At 53.9% G+C, this 19,801-nt stretch overlaps 2 protein-coding genes across 2 annotated transcripts; one reads left to right on the plus strand and one right to left on the minus strand.

The window, feature by feature from the left end:
- Nucleotides 1-2,232: 2,232 nt before the first annotated feature.
- Nucleotides 2,233-15,061, minus strand: PPP1CA (protein phosphatase 1 catalytic subunit alpha). Its single transcript, XM_038764535.1, is given in 8 exon segments — nt 2,233-2,350; nt 2,352-2,429; nt 2,508-2,642; nt 2,731-2,954; nt 3,061-3,165; nt 3,399-3,629; nt 9,664-9,795; nt 14,981-15,061. Coding segments are annotated over 8 exon segments (993 nt in total). The 5' UTR covers nt 15,036-15,061; the 3' UTR covers nt 2,233-2,317.
- On the plus strand, nt 15,034-16,921 carry LOC119944176 (proline-rich protein 2-like). Its single transcript, XM_038765395.1, has 5 exons — nt 15,034-15,046; nt 15,144-15,614; nt 15,702-15,928; nt 15,972-16,455; nt 16,548-16,921. The coding sequence occupies exons 1-5, from the start codon at nt 15,034-15,036 to the stop codon at nt 16,919-16,921; spliced, it is 1,569 nt and encodes a 522-aa protein (XP_038621323.1).
- The last annotated feature ends 2,880 nt before the right edge of the window (nt 16,922-19,801 follow it).

A 19,801-nucleotide genomic window follows, 5' to 3' on the forward strand; every position in this document is an offset into this window, starting at 1 on the left:
ACAGTAAGCGCTCAATAAATACGACTGAATGAATATGTTCTCTGTCTCACTCATCTGTGCAGAGAATCGTAATGTTGGGTAGGGACCGTCTCTATGTTGCTGACTTGGACTTCCCAAGCGCTTAGTCCAGTGCTCTGCACAAAGTAAGCGCTCAATAAATACGATTGAATGAATGAATGTGCATTTAGCTTTAATTCTGTTTGTTCCGACGACTTGACACCTGTCTCCATGTTTTGTTTTGTTGTCTGCCTCCCCCTTCTAGACTGTGAGCCCACTGTTGGGTAGGGACCGTCTCTCTATGTTGCCGACTTGGACTTCCCAAGCGCTTAGTCCAGTGCTCTGCACAAAGTAAGCGCTCAATAAATACGATTGAATGAATGAATATGCATTTGAAAGAGTACAGCACAACCGAGTTTCGTTAATATGTTTTGTTTTGTCATCCGTTTCCCCCTTCTAGACTGCAAGCCCGCTGTTGGGTAGGAACCGTCTCTAGATGTTGCCAACTTGGACTTCCCAAGCGCTTAGTACAGTGCTCTGCACACAGTAAGCGCTCAATAAATACGACTGAATATGTTCTCTCACTCATCTGTGCAGAGAATCGTAATATGCATTTGAAAGAGTACAGTACAAGAGTTTTGTCAATATGTTTTGTTTTTGTCGTCTGTCTCCCCCTTCTAGACTGTGAACCCACTGTCGGGTAGGGACCGTCTCTAGATGTTGCCAACTTGGACTTCCCAAGCGCTTAGTACAGTGCTCTGCACACAGTAAGCGCTCAATAAATACGACTGAATGAATATGTTCTCTGTCCTCAACGAGCTCACAGCTTACTGAGGAAGAGGGTCTAGTCTAGTTATTAACTGTGTTCTCTGTCAGTGTCCCTAGATTCATTCATTCATTCAATCGTATTTATTGAGCGCTTCCTGTGTGCAGAGCACTGGACTAAGCGCTTGAGAAGTCCAAGTCGGCAACATATAGAGACGGTCCCTACCCAACAGCGGGCTCGCAGTCTAAAAGAGGGGGGACGGACAACAAAACAAAACATGTAGACAGGTGTCAAAGCCGTCAGAACAGACTTAAAGCTAGATGCACGTCATTAACAAAATTAAAAGAATAGTAAACATGTACTAAACGTTTTCCAATGGCTGTTAACACCGTCCAAATATTTCCCAACATAGTGTTGTGGTGACCCAGCCAAGAGGAAAAAGTCTCAATTGTATTTTCAACACAGTCTCACAGATGTCTCTTAAATATCTGACGCAGAAAGAAATATTTGATACCACCAGCATCTGAATCTTCCCTGTCCCATAGCAGGGCATTGGAGAATTTCATTATTCGTTCAATCGTATTTATTGAGCGCTTACTGTGTGCAGGGCACTGGACTGAGCGCTTGGGAAGTCCAAGTCGGCAACACATAGAGACGGTCCCTACCCAACGGCGGGCTCGCGGTCTGGAAGATTATTGAGCGCTTACTGTGTGCAGAGCACTGTACTGAGCGCTTGGGAAGTCCAAGTTGGCAACACATAGGGACAGTCCCTACCCAACGGCGGGCTCGCGGTCTGGAAGATTACTGAGCGCTTACTGTGTGCAGAGCACTGGACTTTTAGACTGTGAGCCCACTGTTGGGTAGGGACTCTATACGTTGCCAACTTGTACTTCCCAAGCGCTTAGTACAGTGCTCCGCACACAGTAAGCGCTCAATAAATACGATTGAATGAATGAATGAATCTAGGGACACTGACAGAGAACACAGTTACTCAATAACTAAAGACTAGACCCTCTTAGCTGTGAGCTCGCTGAGGACAGAGAACATATTCATTCAGGCGTATTTATTGAGCGCTTACTGTGTGCAGAGCACTGTACTAAGCGCTTGGGAAGTCCAAGGCGGCAACACAGACGGTCCCCACCCAACAACGGGCTGACGTCGTGCAGTGCCTTGGCCGCGTCTGGACACGGGTGCTTTTTAATTTTTGGCTGGAGTTCATTTCGAATGAGACGATGCCACTCCGCGAGGAGAATCACAGTCTTTTAGACTGTGAGCCTGCCGTTGGGTAGGGACTGTCTCTATGTGTTGCCAATTTGTAGTTCCCAAGCGCTTAGTCCAGTGCTCTGCACACAGTAAGCGCTCAATAAATACGATTGATTGGTTGATTGAGAATCCAGCGTCGCTGTTTATTCAAAAAGACTAGAGGGCGAGGAGGTGGCGGCTCCCCCTCCTCCCCCCGGGTGCCCGGCGATGCCGGCCTCAGTGCTCGCCCCGTGCCAACCACCCGTGTCCGCCCCCGGCCCCCGGGTCCCCACCCGGGGCCGGGAGAAGGGGCTACTTCTTGGCTTTGGCCGAGTTGCGGGGGGGGGGTGACGGGGCGGCCCCCGGGAGTCAGGCCGCCGAACTGGCCGTACTTGCCCTTGTTCTTGTCGGCCGGCTTGAGGATCTGGCGGGGGAGAGGAGGGGCCGTCAGGGACGGGGGGGGGGTCCCGGCCGCGCCCGCCCCGCCACCCCCGCGCCGTACCTGGAAGGAGCACATGAGCGTCTCGTCGACGCTCATCATGGCGCCCGCGTTGTCGAACTCGCCGCAGTAGTTGGGGGCCGAGAAGAGCGTCACCAGCTGCCTCTTGGCAAAGAACTCGTAGCCGTCTTCCACCACCTGCGCCGGGGGCCGAGACGCCCGCCGTCAGCCCCGCCGGCCCGCTCCCCGTCCCCGTGCCCCGTGCCGGGCCCGCCGCCCCCCGCACCTGGTGCGCGCGGCAGATGAGGTCCAGGTCGTGCTTGTGCAGGAACTTGGCCACCACCTCGGCCCCGAAGGTGAAGGAGACGCCGCGGTCGTTCTCGCCCCAGCCCTGCACGTCCTTGTCCGGGTCGGACCACAGCAGGTCGCACAGCAGGCCCTGGTCCGGGACGTCCGTGGGCCGCATGATGCGCCGGATCTGCTCCATCGACTGCAGGTCCGGGGACAGCCCTGGCGCGGGGCGGGCGTTCGGATCGACCGATCCCGGCGGGACGGGTCCGGCGCCCGCCTCCCCACCCGCCCCTGGCCCGTCGGGACGCTCCCGGCCGGGACTCACCCCCGTGGCAGCAGAAGATCTTCTCGTCGACGATGGCCGCGATGGGGAGGCAGTTGAAGCAGTCGGTGAAGGTCTTCCAGAGCTTGATGTTGTAGCGTCTTTTGCCTGTCGCGGAAACGGGGGTGAGGGGTGGGGTTTCCCAGCCCTCCCCGCCGGGAATCTTGTTCCCAATGTGAGGGACCCGTGGGGGAATCTCGTTCCCGACGCGAGGGACCCGTGGGGAGCGGAGTCCGGAGGCGTCCGGGGGCCCCGCTTTTCGGGCCCAGGGCACCCACTGAGCGCCCGCCCCGCGCCAAGCACCGCTCTGAGCGCCGGGGAGGTTCCCCGGGCCCACTCACACTCGTCGTAGAAGCCGTAGATGCGGTTGATGCTGGCGCACTCGTGGTTGCCCCGCAGCAGGAAGAAGTTCTCCGGGTATTTGATCTTGTAGGCCAGGAGCAGGCAGATGGTCTCCAGCGACTGCTTGCCCCGGTCCACGTAGTCGCCCAGGAAGAGGTAGTTGCTCTCGGGAGGGAAGCCCCCGTACTCGAAGAGCCGCAGCAGGTCGTAGTACTGGCCGTGGATGTCGCCTGCGGGGAGGCGCCGGCGTGGGGGGCCGGCCGTCAGAGCCCGAGACGACGCTCGTTGCGGGCGGGGAACGATAGGAATCATCAGCATCGTCATCAATCGTATTTATCGAGCGCTTACTGTGTGCAGAGCACGGTACTGAGTGCTTGGGAAGTCCAAGTTGGCAACATCTAGAGACGGTCCCTACCCAACGGTGGGCTCACAGTCTAAAAGGGGGAGACGGAGAACAAAACCAAACATACTAGCAAAATAAAATAAATAGAAGGGGAGACAGAGAACAAAACCAAACATACTAGCAAAATAAAATAAATAGAATAGATATGTACAAGTAAAATAGAGTACTAAATATGTACAAACATCTATACAGGTGCTGTGGGGAAGGGAAGGAGGTAAGATGGGGGGGATGGAGAGGGGGACGAGGGGGAGAGGAAGGAAGGGGCTCAGTGTGGGAAGGCCTCCTGGAGGAGGTGAGCTCTCAGCAGGGCCTTGAAAGGAGGAAGGGAGCGAGCTTGGCGGAGGGGCAGAGGGATTGGGGGCATTCCGGGCCCGGGGGAGGACGGGGGCCGGGGGTCGATGGCGGCATGGCGTGGCAGATAGAGCACAGGAGGCCTGGGAGCTAGAAGGTTGTGGGTTCTAATCCTGACTCCGCCACTTGTCTGCTGTGTGGCCCTGGGCCAGTCCATCATCATCAATCGTATTTATTGAGCGCTTACTGTGTGCAGGGCACTGTACTAAGCGCTTGGGAAGTACAAATTGGCAACATAGAGAGACGGTCCCTACCCGACAGTGGGCTCACAGTCTAAAAGAATATAATCACTTCACTTCCCTGTACCTCGGTGACCTCATCTGTAAAATGGGGGTGAAGACCGCGAGCCCACGTGGGACACCGGACTGCGTCCCATCTGATTTGCTTGTACCCACCCCAGCGCTTAGTACAGTGTCCGGCACACAGTCAGCGCTTAACAAATACCATGCGGCCTCGTGGAGAGAGCGCGGGCTTGGAAGTAACACAGTAAGCGCTCAATAAATACGACTGAATGAATGTCCCGAGTGCTTAGTCCAGTGCTCTGCACACAGTAAGCGCTCAATAAATACGATTGACGATGATGATGAATGAGTCAGAGGATGGGGGTTCTAATCCCGGCTCTGCCACTTGTCTGCTGTGTGACCTTGGGCAAGTCACTTAACTTCTCTGGGCCTCAGTTCCCTCATCTGGAAAATGGGGATTAAGTCCGTGAGCCCCATGTGCGACAACCTGATCACCTTAGAACAGCGTGAGCCCGTTGTGGGCAGGGATCGTCTCTATCTGTTGCTGAATTGTACTTCCCAAGCGCTTAGTGCAGTGCTCTGCACACATTAAGCGCTCAATAATAATAATAATAATGACAGTCAAGTGCTTACACTGGGCCGCGCACTGTTCTAAGAGCTTACGACTGAATGAACGAATGCTTGGCACATAGTAAGAACTTAAATATCATCATCATCATCATCAATCGTATTTATTGAGCGCTTACTGTGTGCAGAGCACTGGACTAAGCGCTTGGGAAGTCCAAGTTGGCAACATCTAGAGACAGTCCCTACCCAACAGTGGGCTCACAGTCTCAAAGGGGGAGACAGAGAACCAAACCAAACATACTAACAAAATAAAATAAATAGAATAGATATGTACAAGTGAAATAGAGTAATAAATATGTACAAGCATATATCCATATATACAGGTGCTGTGGGGAAGGGAAGGAAGTAAGATGCGGGGATGGAGAGGGGGACGAGGGGGAGAGGAAGGAAGGGGCTCAGTCTGGGAAGGCCTCGTGGAGGAGGTGAGCTCTCAGTAGTAAATACTATTATTACTAGAGAAGCAGCGTGGCTGAGTGGAAACGTCCAAGACCGAGCTCCTTATCTTCCCTCCCAAACCCTGCCCTCTCCCTGACTTTTCTGTCACTGTTGACGGCACTACCATCCTTCCCGCCTCACAAGCCCGCAACCTTGGTGTCATCCTCAACTCTGCCCTCTCGTTCACCCCTCACATCCAATCCGTCACCAAAACCTGCCGGTCTCGCCTCCGCAACATTGCCAAGATCCGCCCTTTCCTCTCCATCCACACCGCTACCCTGCTCGTTCAAGCTCTCATCCTATCCAGTCTGGACTACTGCACCAGCCTTCTTCTCTCCGATCTCCCATCCACATGTCTCTCCCCACTTTAATCCATACTTCATGCCGCTGCCCGGATTGTCTTTGTCCAGAAACACTCTGGGCATGTTACTCCCCTCCTCAAAAATCTCCAGTGGCTACCAATCAATCTGCGCATCAGGCAGAAACTCCTCACCCTGGGCTTCCAGGCTGTCCATCCATCCCCTGGCCCCCTCCTACCTCCCCTCCCTTCTGTCCTTCTCCGGCCCCGCCCGCACCCTCCGCTCCTCCGCCACTAATCTCCTCCCCATGCCTCGTTCTCGCCTGTCCCGCCGTCGACCCCCGGCCCCCGTCCTCCCCCGGGGCCCGGAATGCCCCCAATCCCCCTGCCCCTCCGCCAAGCTCACTCTCTTCCTCCCTTCAAGGCCCTGCTGAGAGCTCACCTCCTCCAGGAGGCCTTCCCACACTCAGCCCCTTCCTTCCTCTCCCCCTCGTCCCCCTCTCCATCCCCCCATCTTACCTCCTTCCCTTCCCCACAGCACCTGTATATATGTATATATGGTTGTACATATTTAGTACTCTATTTTAATTGTCCATATCTATTCTATTTATTTTATTTTGTTAGTATGTTTGGTTTTGTTCTCTGTCTCCCCCTTTTAGACTGTGAGCCCACTGTTGGGTAGGGACTGTCTCTATATGTTGCCAATTTGTACTTCCCAAGCGCTTAGTACAGTGCTCTGCACATAGTAAGCGCTCAATAAATACGACTGATGATGATGATGATCTTCTGGACTGCGAGCCCACTACTGGGTAGGGACCGTCTCTCCATGTTGCCAACTTGGACTTCCCAAGCGCTTAGTACAGTGCTCTGCACACAGTGAGCGCTCAATAAATACAACTGAATGAATGATGATGTGCATCTAGCTTTAATTCTATTTGTTCTGACGACTTTGACACCAGTCTACACGTTTTGTTTGGTCGTCCATCTCCCCCTTCTAGACTGTGAGCCCGCTGTTGGGTAGGGACCGTCTCTAGATGTTGCCGACTTGGACTTCCCAAGCGCTTAGTCCAGTGCTCTGCACACAGTAAGCGCTCAATAAATACGACTAAATGAATGAATGTCTCCCCCGTCTAGACTGTGAGCCTGCTGTTGGGTAGGGACCGTCTCTAGATGCTGCCAACTTGGACTTCCCAAGCACTTAGTCCAGTGCTCTGCACACAGTAAGCGCTCAATAAATACGATTGAATGAATGAATGAAAGAGCCCGGGTTTGGGAGTCAGAGGGCGTGGGTTCTAATCCCGACTCCGGCACTTATCAGCCGTGTGACTGTGGGCAAGTCCCTTCACTTTTCTGGGCCTCAGTTCCCTCATCTGTAAAATGGGGATGAAGACTGGGATCCCCACATGGGCCAACCTGATCACCTTGGATCTACTCCAGCGCTTCAAACAGTGCTTGGCACATACTAAGCGCTTAACATTCGCTCATTCAATTGTATTTATTGAGCGCTTACTGTGTGCATCATTCATTCAATTGTATTTATTGAGCACTTACTGTGCATCATTCATTCAATCATATTTATTGAGCACCTGTGTGCAGAGCACTGTACTAAGCGCTTGGGAAGTAGAGAAGCAGCATGGAGCACGGGCTTGGGAGTCGGAGGTCACGGGTTCTAATCCCAGCTCTGCCACTTATTGGCTGTGTGACTCTGGGCAAGTCACTTCACTTCTCTGTGCCTCAGTTCCGTCTTCTGTCAAATGGGGATGAAGCCTGTGAGCCCCACGTGGGACAACCTGATCACTTTGTATCTCCTCCAGCGCGTAGAACAGTGCTTGGCACATGGTAAGCGCTTAACAAATACCCTCACTATTATGATTAAGGCTGTGAGCCCCACGTGGGACAACCTGATCACCTTGTAACCTCCCCAGTGCTTAGAACAGTGCTTGGCACATAGTAAGCGCTTAACAAATGCCATCATCATTATTATTAAGGCTGTGAGCCCCACATGGGACAACCTGATGACCTTGTAACCTCCCCAGCGCTTAGAACAGTGCTTGGCCCAGAGTAAGCGCTTAACAAATAGCATCATCATTATTACTAAGGCTGTGAGCCCCACGTGGGACAACCTGGTCATCATTATTCCTACCTCATCTGTAAAATGGGGATGAAGACTGGGAGCCCCACGGGGGACAACCTGATCACCTTGTATCCCCCCCAGCGCTTAGAACAGTGCTTGGCACATAGTAAGCGCTTAACAAACACCATCATTAGTATTACCTCATCTGTAAAATGGGGATGAAGACTGGGAGCCCCACGGGGGGGACAACCTGATCATCATTACTCCTACCTCATCTGTAAAATGGGGATGAAGATGGGAGCCCCACGGGGGACAACCTGATCATCATTATTCCTACCTCATCTGTAAAATGGGGATGAAGACTGGGAGCCCCATGGGGGACAACCTATGTATCCCCCCAGTGCTTAGAACAGTGCTTGGCACATAATAAGCGCTTAACAAATACCATCATTAGTATTACCTCATCTGTAAAATGGGGATGAAGACTGGGAGCCCCACGGGGGACAACCTGATCATCATTATTCCTACCTCATCTGTAAAATGGGGATGAAGACTGGGAGCCCCACGGGGGGACAACCTGATCATCATTATTCCTACCTCATCTGTAAAATGGGGATGAAGACTGGGAGCCCCACGGGGGACAACCTGATCACCTTGTATCCCCCCCAGCGCTTAGAACAGTGCTTGGCACCTAGTAAGCACTTAACAAATACCATCATTAGTATTACCTCATCTGTAAAATGGGGATGAAGACTGGAAGCCCCACATGGGACAACCTGATCATCATTATTCCTACCTCATCTGTAAAATGGGGATGAAGACTGTGAGCCCCACATGGAACAACCTGATCACCTTGTATCCCCCCCAGTGCTTAGAACAGTGCTTGGCACATAGTAAGTGCTTAACAAACACCATCATTAGTATTACCTCATCTGTAAAATGGGGATGAAGACTGGGAGCCCCACGTGGGACAACCTGATCATCATTACTCCTACCTCATCTGTAAAATGGGGATGAAGACTGGGAGCCCCATGTGGGGACAACCTGATCACCTTGTACCCCCCCCAGCGCTTAGAACAGTGCTTGGCACATAGTAAGCGCTTAACAAATACCATCATTAGTATTAGTAAAATGGAGATGAAGACTGGAAGCCCCACGGGGGACAACCTGATCATCATTATTCCTACCTCATCTGTAAAATGGGGATGAAGACTGGGAGCCCCACGGGGGACAACCTGATCATCATCATCATCAATCGTATTTATTGAGCGCTTACTATGTGCAGAGCACTGTACTAAGCGCTTGGGAAGTCCAAGTTGGCAACATATAGAGACAGTCCCTACCCAACAGTGGGCTCACAGTCTAAAAGGGGGAGACAATCAATCAATCAATCAATCAATCGTATTTATTGAGCGCTTACTATGTGCAGAGCACTGTACTAAGCGCTTGGGAAGTACAAATTGGCATCACATAGAGACAGTCCCTACCCAACAGTGGGCTCACAGTCTAAAAGGGGGAGACAGACAACAGAACCAAACCAAAACCAGAGACAGAGAACAAAGCCAAACGTACTAACAAAATAAAATAAATAGAATAGATATGTACAAGTAAAATAGAGTAATAAATATGTGCAAACATATATACATATACACAGGTGCTGTGGGGAAGGGAAAGAGGTAAGATGGGGGGATGATCACCTTGTATTCCCCGCCAGCGCTCAGAACACCCATAGTAAGCGCTTAATAAATACCCCCATCATTATTATTACAAATCCAACCCCATTATGATCACGATTATAAACCCCACGGATTGTCTGTTGGGTCGGGGGTCTCACCGCAGATCTTGAGGGGGGCCTCCAGTTCCAGCAGGATGGGCTGGCTCAGGAAGATCTCCCGGGACTTAAGGCACAGGCCCCGGATCTCGTTCTCCGTCAGCTGCACGTTCTTCCCGGGCCGGGAGCCCTGCACTGCGAGGGGCGGGAAGGATCGGAACGGTCATTCATTCATTCAATCGGATTGATTGAGCGCTTACTGTGTGCGCAGCACTGGACTAAGCGCTTGGGAAGGACAAGTTGGCAACACAGATGGTCACGGTTCATTCATTCATTCATTCATATTGATTGAGCGCTTACTGTGTGCACAGCACTGGACTAAGCGCTTGGGAAGGACAAGTTGGCAACATATGGTCACAGTTCATTCATTCATTCACTCATTCAATCGTATTGATTGAGCGCTGTACTAAGCGCTTGGGAAGGACAAGTTGGCAACATAGATGGTCACGGTTCATTCATTCATATTGATTGAGCGCTTACTGTGTGCACAGCACTGGACTAAGCGCTTGGGAAGGACAAGTTGGCAACATAGACGGTCACGGTTCATTCATTCATACTGATTGAGCGCTTACTGTGTGCACAGCACTGGACTAAGCGCTTGGGAAGGACAAGCTGGCAACATAGATGGTCATGGTTCATTCATTCATTCATTCATATTGATTGAGCGCTTACTGTGTGCACAGCACTGAACTAAGCGCTTGGGAAGGACAAGTTGGCAACATAGACTGTCACGGTTCATTCATTCATATTGACTGAGCGCTTACTGTGTGCACAGCACTGGACTAAGCGCTTGGGAAGGACAAGTTGGCAACATATATGGTCACAGTTCATTCATTCATTCCCTCATTCGATCGTATTGATTGAGCGCTGTACTAAGCGCTTGGGAAGGACAAGTTGGCAACATAGACGGTCACGGTTCATTCATTCATTCATTCATATTGATTGAGCGCTTACTGTGTGCCCAGCACTGGACTAAGCACTTGGGAAGGACAAGTTTGCAACATAGACGGTCACGGTTCATTCATTCATTCATACTGATTGAGCGCTTACTTTGTGCACAGCACTGGACTAAGCGCTTGGGAAGGACAAGTTGGCAACACAGACGGTCACGGTTCATTCATTCATATTGACTGAGCGCTTACTGTGTGCGCAGCACTGGACTAAGCGCTTGGGAAAGACAAGTTGGCAACATATATAGTCATGGCTCATTCATTCATTCACTCATTCAATCGTATTGATTGAGCGCTGTACTAAGCGCTTGGGAAAGACAAGTTGGCAACACAGACGGTCACGGTTCATTCATTCATTCATTCAGTCGTACTGATTGAGCGCTTACTGTGTGCAGAGCACTGGACTAAGCGCTTGGGAAGGACAAGTTGGCAACATAGACGGTCATGGTTCATCCATTCATCCTGATTGAGCGCTTACTGTGTGCACAGCACTGGACTAAGCGCTTGAGAAGGACAAGTTGGCACCATATATGGTCACAGTTCATTCATTCATTCACTCATTCAATCATATTGATTGAGCGCTGTACTAAGCGCTTGGGAAGGACAAGTTGGCAACATAGACGGTCACGGTTCATTCATTCATATTGATTGAGCGCTTACTGTGTGCAGAGCACTGGACTAAGCGCTTGGGAAGGACAAGTTGGCAACATAGACGGTCACGGTTCATTCATTCATATTGATTGAGTGCTCACTGTGTGCACAGCACTGGACTAAGCGCTTGGGAAGGACAAGTTGGCAACACAGACGGTCACGGTTCATTCATTCATTCATACTGATTGACGCTTACTGTGTGCACAGCACTGGACTAAGCGCTTGGGAAAGACAAGTTGGCAACATATGTAGTCATGGCTCATTCATTCATTCACTCATTCAATCGTATTGATTGAGCGCTGTACTAAGCGCTTGGGAAGGACAAGTTGGCAACACAGACAGTCACAGTTAATTCATTCATATTGATTGAGCGCTTACTGTGTGCGGAGCACTGGACTAAGCGCTTGGGAAGGACAAGTTGGCAACATAGACTGTCACGGTTCATTCATTCATATTGACTGAGCGCTTACTGTGTGCACAGCACTGGACTAAGCGCTTGGGAAGGACAAGTTGGCAACATAGACTGTCACGGTTCATTCATTCATATTGACTGAGCGCTTACTGTGTGCACAGCACTGGACTAAGCGCTTGGGAAGGACAAGTTGGCACCATATATGGTCACAGTTCATTCATTCATTCACTCATTCAATCGTATTGACTGAGCGCTGTACTAAGCGCTTGGGAAGGACAAGTTGGCAACATAGACGGTCACGGTTCATTCATTCATATTGATTGAGCGCTTACTGTGTGCACAGCACTGGACTAAGCGCTCGGGAAGGACAAGTTGGCAACACAGATGGTCACGGTTCATTCATTCATTCATTCATTCATATTGATTGAGCGCTTACTGTGTGCACAGAACTGGACTAAGCGCTTGGGAAAGACAAGTTGGCAACATATGTAGTCATGGCTCATTCATTCATTCACTCATTCAATCGTATTGATAGAGCGCTGTACTAAGCGCTTGGGAAGGACAAGTTGGCAACATAGACGGTCACGGTTCATTCATTCATTCAGTCGTACTGATTGAGCACTTACTGTGTGCAGAGCACTGGACTAAGCGCTTGGGAAGGACAACTTGGCAACACAGACGGTCACGGTTCATTCATTCATATTGAGCGCTTACTGTGTGCACAGCACTGGACTAAGCGCTTGGGAAGGACAAGTTGGCAACATATAGAGACGGTCCCTACCCAACAGTGGGCTCACAGTCTAGAAGGGGGAGACAGACAACAAAACAACATGCAGTAACAAAATAAAGACGGTTAGTAAATATGTCCAAGTAAAATAAATAGGGTAATAAATCTGTACAAACATATATACAGGGGCTGTGGGGAGGGGAAGGAGGTAGGGCGGGGGGGTAGGGAGGGGGAGAGCAAGGAAGGTATATAGGTATACATGTTTGTACATATTTACAAACAAAATAAATACATACTTATTTTACTTATACATATTCTATTTATTTTATTTTGTTAATATGCTTTGTTTTGTCGCCTGTCTCCCCCTTCTAGCCTGTGAGCCCGCTGTTGGGTAGGGACCGTCTCCGTATGTTGCCAACTTGGACTTCCCAAGCGCTTAGTCCAGTGCTCTGCACACAGGAAGCGCTCAATACGATTGAATGAATGAAGGGACTCAGTCTGGGGTTGACCCCTGACCGCCCCCGTTGCCAAGTTGACTTCCCAAGCGCTTAGTACAGTGCTCTTCACACAGTAAGCGCTCAATAAATACGATTGAATGAATGAGGGGGCTCAGTCTGGGGTTGATCCCTGACCCCCCTGTTGCCAAGTTGGACTTCCCAAGCGCTTAGTCCAGTGCTCTGCACACAGTAAGCGCTCAATAAATACGACTGAATGAATGAATGAATGAGGGGGCTCAGTCTGGGGTTGACCCCTGACGCCCCGGTTGCCAAGTTGGACTTCTTAAGCGCTTAGTTCAGTGTTTTGCACACAGTAAGCGCTCAATAAATACGATTGAATGAATGAATGAATGAGGGGGCTCAGTCTGGGGTTGCCCCCTGACCCCCCTGTTGCCAAGCTGGACTTCCCAAGCGCTCAGTCCAGTGCTCTGCACACAGTAAGTGCTCAATAAATACACATGAATGAATGAGGGGGCTCAGTCTGGGGTTGCCCCCTGACCCCCCTGTTGCCACCTTAGACTTCCCAAGCGCTTAGTCCACTGCTCTGCACACAGTAAACGCTGAATACGATTGAATGAATGAATGAGGGAGCTCAGTCAGGGGTTGCCCCCTAACCCCCTTGTTGCCAAGTTGGACTTCCCAAGCGCTTAGTCCAGTGCTCTGCACACAGTAAGCGCTCAATAAAGACGACTGAATGAATGAATGAATGAGGGGGCTCAGTCTGGGGTTGCCCCCTGACCCCCCTGTTGCCAACTTGTCCTTCCCAAGCGCTCAGTCCAGTGCTCTGCACACAGTAAGCGCTCAATACGATTGAATGAATGGGTGGGGGGGGGGGGGGCTCAGTCTGGGGTTGCCAAGTTGGACTTCCCAAGCGCTTAGTCCAGTGCTCTGCACACAGTAAGCGCTCAATAAATACGATTGAATGAATGAATGAATGAGGGGGCTCAGTCTGGGGTTGCCCCCTGACCCCCCTGTTGCCAAGCTGGACTTCCCAAGGGCTTAGTCCAGTGCTCTGCACATAGTAAACGCTCAATAAATACAAATGAATGAATGAAGGGGCTCAGTCTGGGGTTGCCCCCTGACCCCCCTGTTGCCACCTTGGACTTCCCAAGCGCTTAGTCCAGTGCTCTGCACACAGTAAGCGATCAATAAAGACGACTGAATGAATGAATGAATGAGAGGGCTCAGTCTGGGGTTGCCCCCTGACCCCCCTGTTGCCAACTTGTCCTTCCCAAGCGCTCAGTCCAGTGCTCTGCACACAGTAAGCGCTCAGTAAATGCGATTGAATGAATGAGGGAGCTCAGTCAGGGGTTGCCCCCTGATCCCCTTGTTGCCAAGCTGCACTTCCCAAGCGCTTAGTCCAGTGCTCTGCACACAGTAAGCGCTCAATAAAGACGACTGAATGAATGAATGAATGAAGGGGCTCAGTCTGGGGTTGCCCCCTGACCCTCTTGTTGCCAAGTTGGACTTCCCAAGCGCTCAGTCCAGTGCTCTGCACACAGTAAGCGCTCAGTAAATTCGATTGAATGAATGAAGTGACTCAGGCTGGGGTTGCCCCCTGACCCCCCTGTTGCCAACATGTCCTTCCCAAGCGCTCAGTCCAGTGCTCTGCACACAGTAAGCGCTCAGTAAATACGACTGAATAAATGAGGGGGCTCAGTCTGGGGTTGCCCCGACCCCCCTGTTGCCAACTTGTCCTTCCCAAGCGCTCAGTCCAGTGCTCTGCACACAGTAAGCGCTCAATAAATACGATTGAATGAATGAGGGAGCTCAGTCAGGGGTTGCCCCCTGACCCCCTTGTTGCCAAGTTGGACTTCCCAAGCGCATTGTCCAGTGCTCTGCACACAGTAAGTGCTCAATAAATACGATTGAATGAATGAATGAATGAATGGGGGGTGTCAATGTGGGGTTGACCTCTGACCCCCAGCCCCCCCCCCCGGGCCTGCGAGGCCTCCACTTTCCCCCCAACTTCGAGGCCACTTCCGGTCTGGCGCGGGCTCCCGCGCGCCCCCCCGCGGCCCGGGGGACCCCGGGGGCGTCCGTGGCTTCCGGTGCCGCGTGGGTCCGTGCCCGGGCCCGCTACCTTCCAGCAGGCGGCTGATGATGGAGTCCAAGTTGAGCTTCTCGCCGTCGGCCATGGCGGCCCCGCGCCCTCCGCTCCCACCGCCAAGCCCTCTTCCTCCTCCGCCCCTTCCTCCTCCTCCTCCTCCTCCCGCCCCTCTCCGCGGCCCCGCCTCCCGCCGCAGCGCCCCCCGCCGGCTCGGAGGGAGAAGGCACGCGTCCGGCCCCGCTGCAGCGCCCCCCGCCGGCTCGGAGGGAGAAGGCACGCGCCCGACCCCGCTACAGCGCCCCCCGCCGGCCCGGAGGGAGGAGGCACGCGCCCGACCCCGCTGCAGCGCCCCCCGCCGGCCCGGAGGGAGAAGGCACGCTCCCGGCCCTGCTGCAGCGCCCCCGCCGGCCCGGAGGGAGAAGGCACGCGCCCGCCGCTCACCGCAGCGCCCTCCGGCGGCCCAGAGGGAGAAGGCCCGCGCCCGGCCCCGCCGCAGCGCCTCCCGTCGGCCCGGAGGGAGAAGGAACGCGCTCGGCTCCGCTGAAGCGCCCCCCGCCGGCTCGGAGGGAGAAAGCAAGCGCCCACCGCAGCGCCCCCCGCCAGCCCGGAGGGAGAAGGCACGCGCCCGGCCCCGCTGAAGCGCCCCCTGCCGGCTCGGAGGGAGAAGGCACCCGCCCGCCGCAGCGCCCCCCGCCGGCCCGGAGGGAGAAGACCCGCGCCCGGCCCCGCTGAAGCGCCACCTGGCGGCCCGGAGAGAGAAGGCACGCGCTCGCCGCAGCGCCCCCCGCCGTCTCGGAGGAAGAAGGCACGCCTACCGCAGCGCCCCCCGCCGGCTCGGAGGGAGAAGGCACGCGCCCGGCCGCGCTGAAGCGCCCCCCGGCGGCCCGGAGGGAGAAGGCACGCCCGCCGCAGCGCCCCCCGGCGGCCCGGAGGGAGAAGGCACGCCCGCCGCAGCGCCCCCCGCCGGCCCGGAGGGAGAAGGCACGCACCCTGCCCCGCTGAAGCGCCCCCTGCCGGCCCGGAGGGAGAAGGCAAGCCCGCCGCAGCGCCCCCCCGCCGGCCCGGAGGGAGAAGGGACGCGCCCGGCTCCGCTGAAGCGCCCCCCGGCGGCCCAGAGAGAGAAGGCACGCGCCCGCCGCAGCGCCCCCCGCCGGCTCAGAGGGAGAAGGCACGCGCCCGCCGCAGCGCCCCCCGGTGGCTCGGAGGGAGAAGGCCCGCGCCCGGCCCCGCTGTAGCGCCCCCCGCCGGCCCGGAGGGAGAAGGCACGCGCCCGCCGCCCGCCGCAGCGCCCCCCGCCGGCCCGGAGGGAGAAGGCACGCGCCCGCCGCTCACCGCAGCGCCCCCCGCTGGCCCGGAGGGGGAAGGCACGCGCCCGGCCCTGCTGAAGCGCCCCCCGCCGGCTCGGAGGGAGAAAGCAAGCGCCCACCGCAGCGCCCCCCGCCGGCACGGAGGGAGAAGGCACGCGCCCTGCCCCGCTGAAGCGCCCCCTGCCGGCCCGGAGGGAGAAGGCAAGCCCGCCGCTCACCGCAGCGCCCCCCGCCGGACCGGAGGGAGAAGGCACGCGCCCGGCCTTGCTGAAGCGCCCCCCGCCGGCCCGGAGGGAGAAGGCAGGCGCCTGGCCCCGCTGAAGCGCCCCCCGCCGGCCCGGAGGGAGAAGGCACGCCCGTCGCTGCGACCCCCGGCGGCCCGGAGGGAGAAGGCACGCCCGCCGCAGCGCCCCCCGCTGGCCCGGAGGGGGAAGGCACGCGCCTGGCCCCGCTGAAGCGCCCCCCGCCGGCCCGGAGGGAGAAGGCACGCGCCCGCCGCCCGCCGCAGCGCCCCCCGGCGGCCCGGAGGGAGAAGGCCCGCGCCCGCCCGCCCCCGGGCCCGGTGTCAAGTACCGGCGGCGTGGGGAGCCCCCGCGGCGGGCAGGGCCGGCGGCCGGCGTTCCGGGGTCACCATCGTCGGGGAGCAGCCGAGCGGGAGCCACCCTGAAAATCAATCAATCAATCGTATTTATCGAGAGCTTACTGTGTGCAGAGCACTGGACTAAGCGCTTGGGAAGTAAGAGTTGGCAACATCTAGAGACAGTCCCTACCCAACAACGGGCTCACAGTCTAAAAGGGGGAGACAGAAAACAAAACCAAACATACTAACAAAATAAAATAAATGGAATAGATATGTACATGTAAGACAAATAAATAAATAGAGTCATAAATATGTACAAACATCTATCTAGGTGCTGTGGGGAAGGGAAGGAGGTAAGATGGGGGGGATGGAGAGGAAGGAGGGGGCTCAGTCTGGGAAGGCCTCCTGGTTAAGTGAGTTGCCCAAAGTCACACAGCTGACCATTGGCGGAGCGGGGATTTGAACCCATGACCTCTGACTCCAAAAGCCGGGCTCTTTGGAGAAGCAGCGTGGCTCAATGGAAAGAGCCCGGGCTTTAGAGTCGGAGGTCGTGGGTTCAAATCCCGCCAATGGTCAGCTGTGTGACTTTGGGAGAGTCACTTCACTTCTCTGGGCCTCAGTTCCCTCATCTGTAAAATGGGGATGAAGACTGGGAGCCCCCCGTGGGACAACCTGATCACCTTGTAACCTCCCCAGCGCTTAGAACAGCGCTTTGCACAGAGTAAGTGCTTAATAAATGCCATCTTTCCACTGAGCCACGCTGCTTTTCTAACAGTGCAGCCCCGGGATCAGCTCGCGTTGGCCTCACACCCCCTTCCCTTCTCCCGCCTCGCCCCACTTGCCGCTCCCGGCCTGAGCCGAGGGGTCAGCGCATAATAATAATAATAATAATAATAATGGCATTTATTAAGCGCTTACTATGTGCAAAGCACTGTTCTAAGCGCTGGGAAGGCCACAAGGTGATCAGGTTGTCCCACGGGGGGCTCACAGTCAATCCCCGTTTTACAGATGAGGTCACTGAGGCACAAAGAAGTGAGGTGACTTGCTCAGAGTCACAAAGCTGACAATTGGTGGAGTAGGAATTTGAACCCATGACCTCTGACTCCAAAGCCCGGGCTCTTTCCACTGAGCCACGCTGCTTCTCTAGCAATACGGCCCCGGCTCACCTTGGCCCCACTCCCCCTTCCCTTTTCGGGGCCTCAGTGATCTCATCTGTAAAATGGGGATGAAGACTGTGAGCCCCCCGTGGGACAACCTGTTCACCTTGTAACCTCCCCAGCGCTTAGTACAGTGCTCTGCACACAGTAAGCGCTCAATAAATATGATTGAATGAATGAATGAACAGTGCTTTGCACATAGTAAGGGCTTAATAAATGCCATCATTATTTTATTGTTATTATTTCCCGCCTCGCCCCACCTGCCCTGCCTGACCTGGGCCGAGGGGTCAGCGCTTAATGATACCATAATAATAATAATGATAATAATAATAATAATAATAATAAAACAATACCATAATAATAATAATAATTTGTCCCCTCCCTGCCCTCCGGGCCTGGGGATGCCAGCCTCCTCCAGGCCCTGGGATCCCCACTCCCCCTTCCCTTTTCCAGCGTGGCTCAGTATAAAGAGCCCGGGCTTTGGAGTCAGAGGTCGTGGGTTCAAATCCCGCCTCTGCCAATTGTCAGCTGGGTGACTTTGGGCAAGTCACTTCTCTGGGCCTCAGTTATCTCATCTGTAAAATGGGGATGAAGACTGTGAGCCCCCCGTGGGACAACCTGATCACCTTGTAACCTCCCCAGCGCTTAGAACAGTGCATTGCACATAGTAAGCGCTTAATAGCATCATTATTTTATTATAATTATTTCCCACCTTGCCCCACTTGCCCCGCCCGGCCTGGGCCGAGGGGTCAGCGCTTAACGATACCATCATCATCATCATAATAATGAAACAATACCATAATAATAATAATAATAATAATAATAAAATTTGTCCCCTCCCTGCCCTCCGGGCCTGGGGGTGCCAGCCTCCTCCAGGCCCTGGGATCTCCCTGGACGGTGGGGACGAGGCAAGGGACGACTTTGAACCCACAGCTCGCAGCCCCGGGTTCAGGTCACCTTGGCCCCACTGCCCCTTCCCTTGTCCAGCGTGGCTCAGTATAAAGAGCCCGGGCTTTGGAGTCAGAGGTCATGGGTTCAAATCCCGCCTCTGCCAATTGTCAGCTGGGTGACTTTGGGCAAGTCACTTCATTCATTCAATCGTATTTATTAAGCGCTCACTGTGTGCAGAGCACTGGACTAAGCGCTTGGGAAGTCCAAGTTGGCCACATATAGAGACGGTCCCTACCCAACAACGGGCTCATGGTCTAGAAGACAGCACTTAGTACAGTGCTCTGCACACAGTAAGCGCTCAATAAATACGATTGATTGATTGACTGATTGATAGAAGACGGGCTCACAGTCTAGTTCCCTCATCTGTAAAATGAGGATTAAGACTGTGAGCCCCCGTGGGACAACCTGATCACCTTGTAATCTCCCCAGCGCTTAGAACAGTGCTTTGCACATAGTAAGTGCTTAATAAATGCCATTATTATTATTATTATTATTATTATTCTCTGTGCCTCAGTGACCTCATCTGTAAAATGAGGATTAAGACTGTGAGCCCCCCCACCCGTGGGACAACCTGATCACCTTGTAACCTCCCCAGTGCTTAGAACAGTGCTTTGCACATAGTAATTAATTAATTAATTGATGATTAATTAAGTAATAATTAATGAATGCCATCACTGTTTTATTATTATTATTATTTCCCACCTCGCCCTACTTGCCCCCACCCGGCCTGGGCCGAGGGGTTAGCGCTTAGCAGCACCATCCTCATCATCCTAACAATAATAATTTTGGTATTTGTTAAGCACTTTCTATGGGCCAAACACTGTTCTAAGCGCTGGGGAGACTACAAGGTGATCAGGTT

Source organism: Tachyglossus aculeatus, chromosome 22, assembly GCF_015852505.1.
Source record: "Tachyglossus aculeatus isolate mTacAcu1 chromosome 22, mTacAcu1.pri, whole genome shotgun sequence".
Classification (NCBI taxonomy): domain Eukaryota; kingdom Metazoa; phylum Chordata; class Mammalia; order Monotremata; family Tachyglossidae; genus Tachyglossus; species Tachyglossus aculeatus.